General features: G+C 37.1%; 1 protein-coding gene across 1 annotated transcript in view; it reads right to left on the reverse strand.

The window, feature by feature from the left end:
• Positions 1-14,117, reverse strand: part of PEX7 (peroxisomal biogenesis factor 7) — a gene marked incomplete at its 5' end in the record, with an annotated part of 33,693 nt that extends 19,576 nt beyond the window's left edge. The window contains 5 exons of the mRNA XM_009069665.1: positions 353-459; positions 7,558-7,666; positions 7,993-8,070; positions 12,472-12,622; positions 14,060-14,117. Of these exons, the coding sequence (XP_009067913.1) occupies positions 353-459; positions 7,558-7,666; positions 7,993-8,070; positions 12,472-12,622; positions 14,060-14,117 (503 nt within the window). The remainder of the gene's footprint in view (positions 1-352; positions 460-7,557; positions 7,667-7,992; positions 8,071-12,471; positions 12,623-14,059) is intronic.
• Between the last annotated feature and the right edge of the window lie 814 nt (positions 14,118-14,931).

The following is a 14,931-nucleotide window of genomic DNA, read 5'->3' on the forward strand; positions in this document are numbered from 1 at the left end:
ATGCACATGTTGGCTACAAAAGTTAGTGAAAACAAACAATCAAACAAACAGACGAATTAATAATAAAGGAGGTCAGGTCGCCAGTGTGTAAATTAAAGAGCACAGAGAAATACAAACTGTTTCTCCACTGTGGACTATTCTGTCCACTATAGGAAAGAAAAAGCAAAATCTCCGATCCACTTGGGTTGTCTGTCTGTTGGAACAATGCTCTTCTGGAAATGTAATAGTGAATGAGAGCAAAAAAGCAACTAGACAGATTTTTATAAAGATGCAATAATGTTGCAGTAAAAACCTCCTGCTATTTAATGAGAGTGGTTCAATTAGGAAAACAGTCAGTTGAGTGGTTTTATACCTCATCATATTTGCACCAGTCACAGCTCAAGATCTCAGCCTGGTGGGCTGGTATCACAAATTTGACTCCTGGGGCTTTCACATCCCAAACTCTTAAAGTCTGATCACCTGAAACAAAGAGAAATGGATTTGGTTGTTGCATCAGTTATGGGATATAGTTAATCCATTAGTACTCAGTGGAAAATTGTTTCTTAGCTGCATGAAATACAAATGATTATATGAGGATGCTCATGCCAAATAAAGCAAACACATTATAGACACAGAAGTCAGATTGATGCAAAAAAGGTATCCAAACTTACTACTGCTCTTTCCTTAGGAAAAAAAACCCCCAAACTTCATTTTATTACTAACACTTCCAATATTTTTAAACTCTGATTTGATTAAAAGGAGATGGGGCAAAATAACTGATATAACATTTAAATAAACTAGGAGCTTAAGGTCCATTTAAAAATGAACTTAGAAGATTAGAATAATGCAAAAGTTTCTTTGCAAGCCAGCTGAGAAGTACCACCCAGACATGTGCTTTTGGCACAAAGTGAACATACATTTGAAATACAACTTCTATCCAAATTCCTTCAATGAAAGGAAAATTTAAGATGCATTACCTATTACTCTCATTTATTGAAATACTAGAAGGTAAAGTCATTCTACTGTAACTGTTACAGATATGAAAGTAAACATCTGCTTTAACCTTGGAGCACACCTGCACACGTGTACATACACAGAGAGGTCTTCAGAGAGCAATAAAGGGAGTTCAGCTTAACTTAAGCACTGTGAGTTACCTGTGCCTCTCACTTTACCTCCAACCATAAATTGTCTTCCACCCCTAAAGATCTTTAGCTATGCAAACCATTAGGAACTGAATTTGTAAGCAGGTTGTATAGCTAAAGATCCTACATCAGCTGACAGGGCAACTGTGTTTTTCAATTTTTTTAATTAGGATACTCTCATTAGCCCTGAATATTTAGCTTTGTATCAGCAAAAATGGATTCTTTAGCTCATTTGTTTACAGAGAGAAAAAATTAATTAGAATTGATGACTATGCCTATGTTCATTCAAGAGGCAAATTAAAACATTAAAAGTTGAATCCACATACCCATGATTTCTACAGCGAGGATGTAACAAATTAAAATTTAAATAAAATAAAATAAAATAAAAATAACCAACACTGTTTGCCTTGCTACTGAAGAAATTATTGATACATTTTTAACAGAAACACTTCTGGAAATTTTCAAATTGATTGTCATCAATAACTATTATTTTCATGCTGTTTAGATACAAGCATTTTGATGGGTTTAGTGCCCTGTTGGTCACTGGCCTTAAAATGTACAACTGGACACCAAAAAAAATCAGAGCTCTTTTTGAGAATCTGGCTACAGGTCAAATAAAACCATCCCTAGAGCCACCACGACAACATTCCTATTGCAAGAACCTGCAGCCTTCACAAAAAGACAAAACATTTGGAAAGCTTCAATTAAAAAATTAAGGTAGAGCTTGGTTCACTACATGTTGCAAGATGTGGCCTTCTGACTGCAGTACCACACAGACCATGGGCAGCTTCGCTCTGGTGGTTGGTTGGGTGTCCTCAGACCTCATGACTGCAAGAGATACTGTGTGAGGGATAAATTCCCCTCTGTAAGGTGGGGACAACACAATTTTTTTACTATTTTCGTTCCCCTTGCCTCCTGTCAGGAGCAAGACTGCTGCTCAGTACATGTCTAACGCTCCTGACAATGACAGCCTGCAGTCAGCTGAAGCCTCAAACCCCACTAAAGTGCTTATAAAAACAGGGCAACATATGGAGGGGAAGAACACAAGCAGCAGGGGTTTGGCACAAAACAGGTAGTACACCTATCCACTCACCATCAGTCTTGCTAATCTGCTTGCCTGCAGAGGACAGATTTCAGTTTGCATCTTAAGTCTTTCTGAGATATTATTATGGACTTCTTAAAAAGCTTTCATTTCAATTTCATCAGATAACAGATTTGAAGGGAAAACACATTTCACTATAGACAGGATCATTTTTCAAAAGCAAATAAATATATAAATCCAGGTGAACTAGAATGAACTGCTACAGTAGCATTATGAGGGCCAAAAACATTTGGAAAAGTTACCCAGCCAATAACAATTTTGACACTACATATACAATTGCCCCAATTACTTCTTTGTTAATAGAAAATGCTGATGCATGAGAAAAGAGTTATTTTCCTTTTTTTTCCCTTTGAAAATGCTAGACTTAGCTGTTATTAATTCTGGCTGGCACTATCTGTGAAATACTTTTAATGGAGTAACATAACATGCAAGTGAACCTTTCTGTGAAAAGACTGAACTAAAGCCAAAGGCAAACCCAATTTTTCCATTTAAGTGGAAAAAATCAAACAAAAAAAAAAGCTGATGAACAGTGCAATCCTGACACATCACACATTTGAACAGATTTTTTTAATTACCTCACTATATACATATACCTACATTTAATTTCAACAAAAACTGCTGCTAAAATTTTGGAATTTCCTTATTTCCATGACTCCTTCAAATCCCCATTACTAAGGATGCATTTCTTCCATATGGCAATGCAAAAGTAGGATAATAATAACAGAAAGTACAAGTAAAGCACACCTAATACAATCCTATTCACTAACAGCCACTTCCAGTTGGCATCCCAAAGTAACCAACCACAAAAGTAGCCAACATTTCCCCCACAAAATATTTCTATTTTTGTAAGAAGCAATTTCTCTGTGGCAACAGATTTTGCTGGTCTGTTAGATCATTATGAATCCAGATTTGTTTGCATATTGTACTTGTTTTCTTTCACTTTAATGAATATTTGTGAAATCTTGGATTAATCAATAGAACTACACAATGTACACTCATCTATTCAGAATTTTTGAAAGAGATGCTAATCTACAAGCACATTATCCTTATACACAGCATAATGACTGCTAATGTGAATGATAACGTATGATAGCGAAAAGACAGTTTATTTAGCATTTAAATTTCATGTAGGTTTTATACTAACTATTTTTCCTCATGGATATATTTTACCTAAATCCATAAATCATAATTTCCTAAGTCCTGTGAGAACAACTAGCTAAGAATCATTGCCAGACAGTACATAGCAATATTAACTCTAAAACACAGCTAGGTATTTGGGAGGTTAGTAATACCCCAAGAAACCTTAAACACTATCTGAAGGGAAAAAGGATTCTTACCAGGACAGGTACTGTGTTTTTCAGGAACCAAGGTACTGCTAGCTTAAAGTTTTACTTAAAAAATGAATCTGATGGGGTTTTTTTAAGTTCTAAAGCCAGAAATATGATTTTCTTGCGCTGCTCTGTCATCAGAAGGAAAAAAAAAGCCCAAACAACAAATAATGTATCTTTATAATATATCTTTAATTTACTGTAGGAAAATAATTCAGTATAAAAGACACAAGTATAGGCATATATGGTGTAACATCACAGGATCATAGAGTGGTTTGGGTTGGAAGGGACCTTGAAGATCATCTAGTTCCAACTCCCCTGCCATGGACAGGGGCACCTTCCACCAGACCAGGTTGCTCAGACCCCCATCCAGCCTGGCCTTAAACAATTCCACAGATGGGGCATCCACAACTTCTCTGGGCAACCTGTTTCAGTGTTTTACCACCATCACAGTGAGGAACTTCTACCTAATATCTAATCTAAACCTACTCTCTTTTACTTTGAAGCCATTACCCTGTGTCCTATCACTACATGCCCTTGCAAAAAAGTTGCAGAAATCCCGAAGTACTTCTGCAGTGTGACTGAAGAATTACAAGTTAATAGTACTTACTTACTTGAACGTATTTTTAAAATACTAAACCAGATTCATTTGTTTAGCCATAATCAAACAGAATACCTGTGGGAGAATTAAGAGCAGAACCCAAATCTCATGACTCCCAAAACCAATCTTGTTACACATGTTGAAACGATTGTGCTGATCCCTTCTATCACAGACAAATGTCCTGAGTGGACAAGCATCTGCATGGGGCTTAGCTGCCAGCTGGGGTTCCACCACAAAAAAAGTACAAGTAAACCAAGAACAGGACTAATAAAGCTCACGGGATTCCGCACAAAGCTAAAAAAATAGAGTGACACAAGTAGCAGCTTTATTTAAATCATCCAAGAGTACTACTGAATACACAAAATCTATCTCCATGTAGCACAACCTACATAGGAAGTAAGTATAATTATCAGTGGAAACATATTTTCCAATTGGTCATTTTTTGGTCTGATACAAAATGCTGCCAAGCTAAAAATCAAAAGAGCTTTAAGTTATTTCAGAGAAGAGCTCAGTCTTTTTTCTGAAAACAGTAAATTGTTTTAAAGAAAACAAACAAAAACAGTTAAAACTTTTATATCAGTGCTTTTCCAAGATATTTAAACATAAACTTTGAGACGAAATTTTTATTTTGAAATTGACCAAAATTATGACTTACTATTAAAACATTCTTCAGCAAGTGGCATTATTGGCTAGATACCGAACTGTAACTAAAACTACACAAAACAAATTAATTTACTGTAAAAAATGTTACTGTAAAAGTGTTCCTGCATATTTCTTCTCAACACTAAACCATTTTACAATACAAGATTCTGATATAAAGTATTTTAATCTGAAAGCATGTGCTGTATACAGTACTTACTATGGTTAGCATGTACTATAAATTGAGGGACAAACTCATTTCCTGAGAAACTTCAGCTTGTACCATTAGATTTAGTAAAGCTTACCCAATGTGCTGGTTTTGGCAGGGCTAAGCCTACTTTTACTCACAGTGGCTAGTATGATTTAAGATGATATTAAATCTAGGTACCTCCCCTGAGCAGGTTAAACCACAACACCTTTAAATCGTTTAAGGAGCAATTTAAAAGGGAAAGCAGCACTAAAACTGAGGTCTCAGCATTTAAGATAAAAGCTAGCAGTCATTCTAAATCTGGGCTTTGTCAAATCCAAAACATTCATATTTTCATTTGCCAGTGTTGTATCCGTATCAAAGAATACTACAGTTATGTAGATAAGGGTAAAATGGTACTCATTAATTACTTTCTACTGCTAAATTTAAAACCAGATTATACTATAAAGGATGCTTTCTTTATAAACCACAAGACTGAGCAAGACCTATTGCTCTGCAATTATGGAGAATCACTTAGAAAAACTAATTTACATGTGACTATATACTACTGACGTGCATTTTGCACGTTCTTTAGGTGCTTCTCACCAATTTCCTCTCTGGGTAAAAAAAGCAATAAAATAAAATAATCTCCTGGGCAAATGACACAATGGCTCATTAAACCCTTTTAGCCATGAAGATGCTGTTAAACATTATGTCACTTCTTTAATGACATTTTCCTCAGCAGTGTGTTTTCAGTGTAAGGCAGACGTTCACCAGGGTTCTGGTTTGGTGCTGCACGTACACCTGAACAACTCGCTTCTCTTATCAGCTCAGAAATTGTTACTGACATCACAACCACAGCTATTTACATATAAAGAATTAACAGTTTGTTCTGTTACTATTAACTGCCAATTTCAAGCAAAAACGGATAGGCCATTTACATTTTGTTTTGAGAATGTACATGAAGACGACAGTATTGCAAAGTACCTCACACATCCCTGTAAATGTTAAATAGAAGTTTATTAGATGCTGAATATAAGCTAATTTAACTGAAACGTCAGACATATTTATCTTCTGTAATTCAATTGCATTTTACTGTCCACTGCAGACAAATTCCGTGTTCCTGTATGTATTCAGACTGGAGACTTAATGAAGCAAAATAGCTACACTTAGTTTCAAATTGTTTTCCCACTGTTTTATATTGCAGTCTTGGGTTTCTCATTTTCAGGCATAAGTTGATCTTTCTGAGCAGCTATTTTACTGTGGCTTGTGGTTCTCTTCGGTTTTCTGTTTTCAGTGTTTACAAACTAATTAATTACATGGAAATTAAACTTCTGCTGGTATCTATGGGGATTCAAATAAAGGCAAAAAAAGGGCAGGGGTGAAGCATGCAAAGCGTTCTTAATCCTCCCTCCCTTTTATTTTCTTTAAATTAAATAAAACCCAAAAAGTACAGTGCACTGCATTCCTTACATTTACTTTAACCAGAACTATTTCAAGACCAACATTTTTTCCAATCTATGGTTTACAGCATACCTAACTTATTTCATTAATACATACAAAACTGAAGATGCTGCAACATGAAACAGATAATTTCTTAAGCACTAAAACTTCATAGTATTAAGATATCAGTAAGTGCATGGTTGTGAGTAGGTATGTGTGAGGTAGGATGAAAGTGGGGCAAGAAAGAGAAATAAAACACACATATACACTCACTGTCTCTCACCAGTAACAGGAAAACATATTTATACTTACTTATTCTCTTAGTATAAGAGCTAAACAACTTCTATTTAAGTCAGTACAGAAGTCAAACAGACTTGAAATCAGAGAAATTTAAGCCACCGATATTTGCATTAAGGCAGTGTCTTACAGCCCCTCTACCTCCCAAGCAAACTCCATGGCTCACAGTACCCTCTGCCCAGTTAGGCATCAGTTGGGCTCTGGGTTTCACTCCACAGCTCTCCTTGTGCCTCTGGAGCAGGAGCAGTGTTTGGAAAACATTCCTACCTCACCTCTCTTCGCCTCTGAGTATACCAAATTCAATTATTGTTGTGTGGACTAGCAAGATTCACAGCATTGGCCAAAGTAGGAAAGCAAAATTGATTATTACCTTTCCCAAAGAACAAGGCACAGAGATGTGCACAAGTACTTAAAACAGCTCAATGGGAACTATGTTTCTCACAGAGCTAACAGTCTATTGATAGTTGACATAGTTTGAATAAAAATGTAAGCCAAAACACAAAATAAAGCACATAACATGATTTAGTGGTCAATAACGAGAGTGAGATGAATGGAAGAGAGCTACATAAAGCAACAGAAAAAAATTGCCACAAGGTCACTCCTAGAAAACTCCTGATCCCTGTTTAAATGGTCAAGAGGATGATTTACTGATTGTAACAGAACCTACAAATCCAGCTGCAGCAACACGTTTACCTTTCCTTGTTCCGTTTTTATGCATGACACACACTACCATCTGCTGGACAAATCCAATAACATAACACTGAACTCATCCAGTAACATACAATGTGGCTTCTGGTATTTTTTTTTTGTTGTGAGAACCTCTTTACCATTATGTTTACCTGAGGCAGAAGCAAAACAACCTGGGATGTGTGGAGACCATATAGTGCTGTAAATAACCCCTTCGTGGCCTTTAAAAGTGCATAATGACTTCCCCACAGCTGGATCCCACTGAATAAAACAAAAAAGAAAAGAGTTGAGGCTCACATTCAATAAGAAAGGAAAGGGTCTCATATAGTGTAAAAAAAATAAAAAGCTTTATATGTAAAGAAAGGATTATATTAATTTGTTTTTACCATATATCATGAAAAGCATTTGTGGCATAATGATACTTAAACTGGTATCAATTAAAGATTAAGGACCATATGAGTTAAAAAAGAATTTCAACCTTGGGGAAAAATAAAGAGGACAAGTAAATCAATGCTGTTTCTTAACACAAAGAACTATCAGATCCAAAACCAATCCTATTTTTCATCTTCAGCACAAAACCAACATACCAGCTTGGCTGTTTGATCCCATGAACCAGACACCACTAGTTGCTCTCCTCTAGTTTGGCTCCAGTCAACACTGTATGCCTATAAAAGATATAACACCCCAGTTTAGAAGGAGCATTAGAATACAAGTTTGAGACTCTAGTTAGCCAAAGTTTTGCAAAATAGACTTGGATTTGCAGATTGTATCCTAGTCTGCCAAAAAACCATACACGTCAAGCCCAACAAAACTGTCAAAAATGCCCTTTACCCGGAAAAAATTAATTCAGCTTCTCAATCAGACATTAAAGGTACATATAGACTCAGAAAAGTATCCAAAAATTCAAAGATGAACCAAAACAGAGGGGGAAAAAAAGTTTGTAATAAAATCCACATACATCCACCATCACATCATTTTAAAAGCCATAACTCAGAATCACTTCTTACCTATGATCCAATATTACTCAAATATCTGTAGTTTCTAATTGCTAGCAATGTAAATACCATCTCTCTTCAGAATTGACTTTGAGGTTTTAGCTGACTAGCAATAAAGGCTTTTTTACTACATCTAATTCTCATAAGAAATACAGGTCATAAAAGACTCCTGCTTTTCATCTTTTCCAGGTCCTATGACATTCCTTTTTTACCATTCAAAACCTCAAAAAAGTAAAATAAGATTAAAAACTCAACTTCCCTCATAACTAATAATTTGAGCTATAAAGAAATTGCTTTTCACTGTGTAGCTGAAATTATCTCCCTCTTCCCTTACAGCGTATTCTAATGCTGGTCCTTGCCTTGACAGAGGGTACTTTCACTCCATCCTTCACTGCTGATTTTTCAGCTCTGCTGCCATGGAAAAACAAATGCTCTATGGTAGTTCTTCCAATTATTTCAAATCCTCAAGTCTCAAAAACATGTACAACTTACAATTTCAAATCTACATGATGGAAGAAGCATTCCATTATGTCTAGCTTTACCTCACACAAATCAGCTGCAGTGGTACATGAACCATTTCAGTGCTAAGGTGGATAAATATTAGCTGGAACAGTTTATTTGCTTCATCTCCTGACCCAATCAGACCTCCCATGACACTTCTCAGAAATGTGGTCACTACCTACCAGTAGTAAGTGACACTGCTCTCAACAGTTACACCATAACCCCTGAGGATATGCACTCCAACCAGGATAATCTAGTTGTAGCACAGCACCGGATCTGATCTGCAAGCCTACATACTAGATGCTGTGCTTGTTTTGGATAGATGGAATTGTGCATTAAATGGCAGCAACCCTGTTTTGAAGCTGAAAATGCTTGGACCTGTGTCACCAGACAAAAAAGGAGAGAAGCTAAAAGGGAAAAAACCCGCAAATGCCAGTGTCTTCTAAGGAAAGTGTCCTGCGTGAGAAAGGAAATTGAGGTAACATTTAGCTACTTCTGTGCATTTTCCATCTTTAGAAAAATTTCAGTCTATGCTAGATCCAGCTTAAATGAATGCTTTTCATCTATTTGCTTATTTTCCGTAAGTGGAAGGCAACCACTGCCCACAGAAAACCAAAGTGCATTATCTGCAGTTGTCCTTTTTTATTTTACAAAGTCCTGTTTCCCATATACTGAAAAGCATACTGCCCTGGCACCATTCTGTACTAGCTCTCTTCCTGGAGGAGCTTACAGACCAAATGTACAAGGCACTGGGACAGTACTTGACAAAAACCAAATAACCCACAGAGGTAATTCTTTTGTTTGTTTTGACAAACCATTACTTTACCTCCTGACTTTTCTACTCTTGTTAGCTAAGTGATTACACTGCAGCTCATTAAAACATTCTCCCTTCCAGCCTGACTCCCCTTACTAAAACAGTAACAAAGGAGACACACAAGTACCTCCACACATTCTAAGAATGGAAGACAGGATGGTTCTCTGAAGTGGCTCCTGAGCCCCTCACAAACATTAACCTCTCTCTTTATCCCTGAATCTGTGTGAGGTCTATGTTCAGCTCCTAAGCTGCTGCTGCTTGGGAATGGCCCTTAATGTAGCACTACATAGCATGTCTCTTTCACACAACAGCTCAGTTGAAGTGTTTGGCTCTCATAATCATGTTCAAGGTTTTCCAGAAAGAAATGTCTCTGAGAAACACACACCTGAGTCACACAATTCACACAGCCCATATTTGACAGACTGTATTTGGGATGTATCAGATGCACTGTACAGACAAGGCAAAGGGCACGTACAGCTTCCAGCTCACTCTCAAGCTATCAGCACATACATCTGCTCAACACGTGTTGTGACACAGATCTGTGGACATATGGCAGACTTGGCTGGGACTGCTCAGCACTCTGCAGCTGCATCGGAGGCAATGGAACCTGGGCAAGTTCTCCTCTGGGCAAGAATTACAAAGAGAACAGACAGCAGGCTCAGAAAAAGCAATACCTACTGTCCATTTGGCATGTGACAGATCCAGGTAATAGGAAGAGAATGAAAAGAAGACAGTGTGGAGTACCAAGTAAGGTCGTTTTTATTCTTTCCTTTTCATGCTATAATCCAACAAAAATCTGCAGATGCTTCAACAGAAGCTGTGTTGAGCAACTGGGAAAGACTAATAGCACAACATAAACCTTAGCTGTTAATGTTTTGGTGCTTTATCTTCCATTATAAAATACATGAATACTAGTTTATGTCTAAACAGCAGCAAGAAATGCCTCAGGCAAGATGAAAAGATGAGGGGAAAAAAAGATGTAAAAACATAAAAAATAGTTCGAAATAAATGTTCAGGCTCATTTTACAAATTTAATTCAAGCATTCTATTGTCTCTCATTCCAGTGAGACTCCTTCAAAACCAAAGTAAATTAGACTAATTTATTCATGAGATTCAGCAGTTGGTTAGTGCTGGAATAAAACTCATTGTCCTTTGATAGTACAGATTCGCTTTTAAATTAAAAATACACACTCTTTTGAGGAGGGACAATGATCTAATTTTAAAATCCAAGAAACAGATCCCTGTCAATCAATAATAGAAAATGCAGTGGCAAAATGCAGAGTTAGAAATGTCAGACAGGGATTAAGGATTAGGAAGCTAGTGAATCATTCCAGAGAGCACAGTCTGCCAGTGTTACCACAAACTATTAGGCAAATTCCCTCCCAGTTCTATCCTCTCACTGCACATTTATAAAGAATCAATACAAACCTTTTGTATTTCACAATAAACTCAACCCACATTTCCTACAGTGTCTCTCTAGTCATAGCTGAACATGCCCACTTCCCCATGCTACCTGCTAAACTAAGGTTTGGGATACAGAAACGTTTACTTCACAAACAACAGATGGTGTAGCAGAACTAAATGAGTTTATGGACAGAATTTCAACAAGAAAATAATACAAACTAACCAAAAAATTTGCTACTATGCTTCACCTACATCTTTCTGTTACTACAATCAGCCTTGGAACACCATCATAAAATCCTGATCACAACTACACACTCCTCTCTCAAAATTCTTTATTTACATAGTACATGTATTAAACCAAAGCAGTAAAACTACAAAGAAATAAGGTACAAAAGATGGACTGTCATATAACTGCAGTCACTCAGCCTTTAGCTTGGTGCTTCATACCTGAAAAAATCTAGAGGTTTTTGTGAACAAAACTGAATTTCCTCCATTTTTTATTGATTACATATCTACTAGGTTATTTTGTTGAGATTAATGTAATTTAGATAAAGCATCAGTAATCCAGGCTGAAACTGATTGCATCTAAAGTTCCAAGACTTGACAGAAGTGGAGAGTTAGAAGGAAAGCATAGAAAAGGGAAAAGAAAAACCAAGAAAAATCACTTAAGATATATGTAATACAATATAAATATCCTGCAAAATTATGCAGATGTATTTATGAACATGAATATAACATTTTTGTCTACTCATATAGCACTGCATAAAGGAACTGAGATTTTAAGAAAATCAAATGCAACAGGCCAAAAACCAAGGCCAAAAAACATGCCTGCTGTATCAAACCAAGGCCAAAAAACATGCCTGCTGTCCCAATGTTTGACTACTGTTATTTGAGTAGGATCTCATTGATGGCAGGATGGAAAAGGGTAAGCAGTTCTGGGTGCACAGAAGTCCTCAGGATCTGCACAATGTGTATCACTCTACATCCTCAAGGATAACACTGATACATCTACTGTCTGATTTAGACCTATCCAAAAAGGCCCTCTAAAAATCACAGCATGACTGCAGTAATTTCACACAACACAATGATTATTTAGACTGTAAAGAATCACAAATGCTATTTCTGAATATATTAGATTAATGTAATTTAAGCAGTTCCTACTAGAGCATACGAATGTGCACAAGAATATGTACAATAGGTTCAAAATCATGTTATTAATTCAAAACACAGACCCAAAAAAGTTAAAAAATAAAAAACAAGAAACCACTTTTGATTATAAGACCACAATTAAATATTTGAATTATTCAAACATTAGATGATCCATTAATTTTTTTCAAGTTTGCCTGGTTTACCTCCTGAGTGTGCTCCTTATAGACTTGCAGTGGACCTTTGGTTTTAGCTGTATCCCAGATTTGCAGAGATCCATCTCCGCTAGAAGTGATCAACACATGTTCATTATTCTCACTCCAGGTCACATCAAACAGGCCATCATTCCAGTCAAAGCTAAATTGGAAAAATGAAGAGAAAAAAATGTGAGAAAGCATGCCATAAAAGTCTGAACTAGTTACATGGAAAGACTGTATTCCTTTAAATTGCCCTTTTTACCATTCTTAACAGCATTTTCAAATACTTGAGTTTCAATTACCTTGCTATAGTGCCAACTTCTACAATTGTATGCCAGAATATATTGATTAAGTTAGAGCGTAAAGGAGCCAAAGACTTTCCACACCCAGAGAATCAACTCTGACTTCAGTCTTAAACTTGCCAAAGACACAGGAACAACATGTCTCAGTCTGATCTGTGGTTTCCCCAGGATGCTGCTAGAGGTAGGAGCCCTTTGTCTCTAAGAATTGTAGTAACAAAGAAATAAAACTGTGTTGGGAGAGCTCTATCCGATTCACAACACCTGAGTCACAATGAAAAAACATCAGAAAGACAGTCACAAACTTATTAACAATTTGCTTAAAAGGGCTTCCAACACACCAGCAATTTATCATATGGGATCTGATACCGTAATTAGTTGCTCTGCAACAACTATCAATGACCACGCTATTATCTGATGTCAAATACGAATTTATTCACTCTCTTTTCACTGAAGGTTCAGCTAAGCTCAGGTTAAACCTCATGGCATCCTGGAGTAATGATGAGGGAAAGGCACACAGACAGTGTGCTTCAATAGAGAAAATACCATAGTTCATGGCTCAGGAAGTTACAGGACTTTCTACTACAAAGTAAGTGGAGTCACTGGAAACATAGAAATGAAAGGTACTAAACCAGACCACTTAGCAGAAGTAACACTGTCAAACAGCTTCAAAGAGTCTTACCTCATAATTATCAATGAAAAGCAGTTTCCCTGAATATGATTAACTATTTGTTAAGCATTTCTATTTCAGCTCTCTTAATCTAAACAATTGTTGTTTCAAAATTGTCCTTAAAAAGATTTAGGTCAATGATGGTCAAGTATTAAACTCACTCCTTCCTAACCTTTCTCCTCCTTCTATCCAAAACACAAATCAAAACTCCTTTCCAACCCTCAGAGGAAGGACCTCCGGAACTGTACATAGCTTCCTGCTCTCTCTTCAGCATAAGTCAGTCATAATGGCATGAATTTAGGTGGCAAGGCACCGTTCCTAAAATGCTAAAACTGAGGATTTCAAGCTAAGAGAAGCTGCTTTTAACTTACATTGTCAGTTTTCTATACAACGGTTTACACTGCAGAAAGATGCAAGCCAGGTGACTTCCCACAACAAAATCTATGCAATGTAAACATCTTTTTCACATTGTATGTAAACACATTCATTTGTATGTAAATACAAAGACACTATTCAGTAGGTACTACAACATAGATACAATATTAACAATAACCCGAAGTATTTGGGTTGTGTCTTGTACCCACAAGTACACATTAAGATTTTTCTCTTACAAAAATAATCCTGTTACCTCCTGAGAAGAACAATCCCAGTTTCATTTTCTTCCAGCACCGCCAAAGTTCCACAACCTAAACCAGCAAAATAAAACAAAACATCACAACCAGTACCCTCACGCCAGAGGAGACTAGTGTGGTTCTGAGGTAGCTCCAGTGTGCAAATACAGAAGGCCAAACCATCAGTTCCATAATTAAACATCTTGTGGTCTCATGTTCTCTAAAACAGTAATTAATTTACATCAGACTGTTTTGGTTTAGTTTGGGTTTTTTTCGCTCCAGTATATCTGTAGGTGAGGTTGAAAAAAGACTTGCTTATAAAGCATAAAAGAACATTTTCCCCCATGAGCCTTGTGTGATAGACATACCAACATGGGCTTCCCTTTTTGTTAACACAGCACACATAACACCTTGTTTCACCCCTCCTGAATCAAGTAATACAGAGCTCACCAGAAACTAAAAAAATAATTCAGTTCTGGTAAAACACACACGGGCTCTCACTTGCCATCCGACTGGGATATTGTCTGAGTAATTCCATGTTTAGAAACTTTATTTAAGTTGAATGCTTTGGGGAGCAACACTCCCACTGGAAATGAAAGAGGTCCCAGTAGTGAGGGACGCTCTGCCAGCCTCTTCCACAGGACCCAGGGTCGCCAAGGCCTGCCTTGACACTGACGGAGATGACAATGGCTGAAAACACAGAATATCCTGATTTCGGATGGACCCACAAGGATCACCAAAGTCCAACTCCTGTCCCTGCACAGGACAGTCCCAACAACCACACCGTGTGCCCCAGAGCACTGCCCAAACACACACCGAACCCTGTCAGGTGAGTGAGCAACCTTTACCTAATACCAAACCTAACCCGCCCGACACAGCTCCATGCCGT

Source organism: Acanthisitta chloris, unplaced genomic scaffold (assembly GCF_000695815.1).
Source record: "Acanthisitta chloris isolate BGI_N310 unplaced genomic scaffold, ASM69581v1 scaffold16532, whole genome shotgun sequence".
NCBI lineage: Eukaryota > Metazoa > Chordata > Aves > Passeriformes > Acanthisittidae > Acanthisitta > Acanthisitta chloris.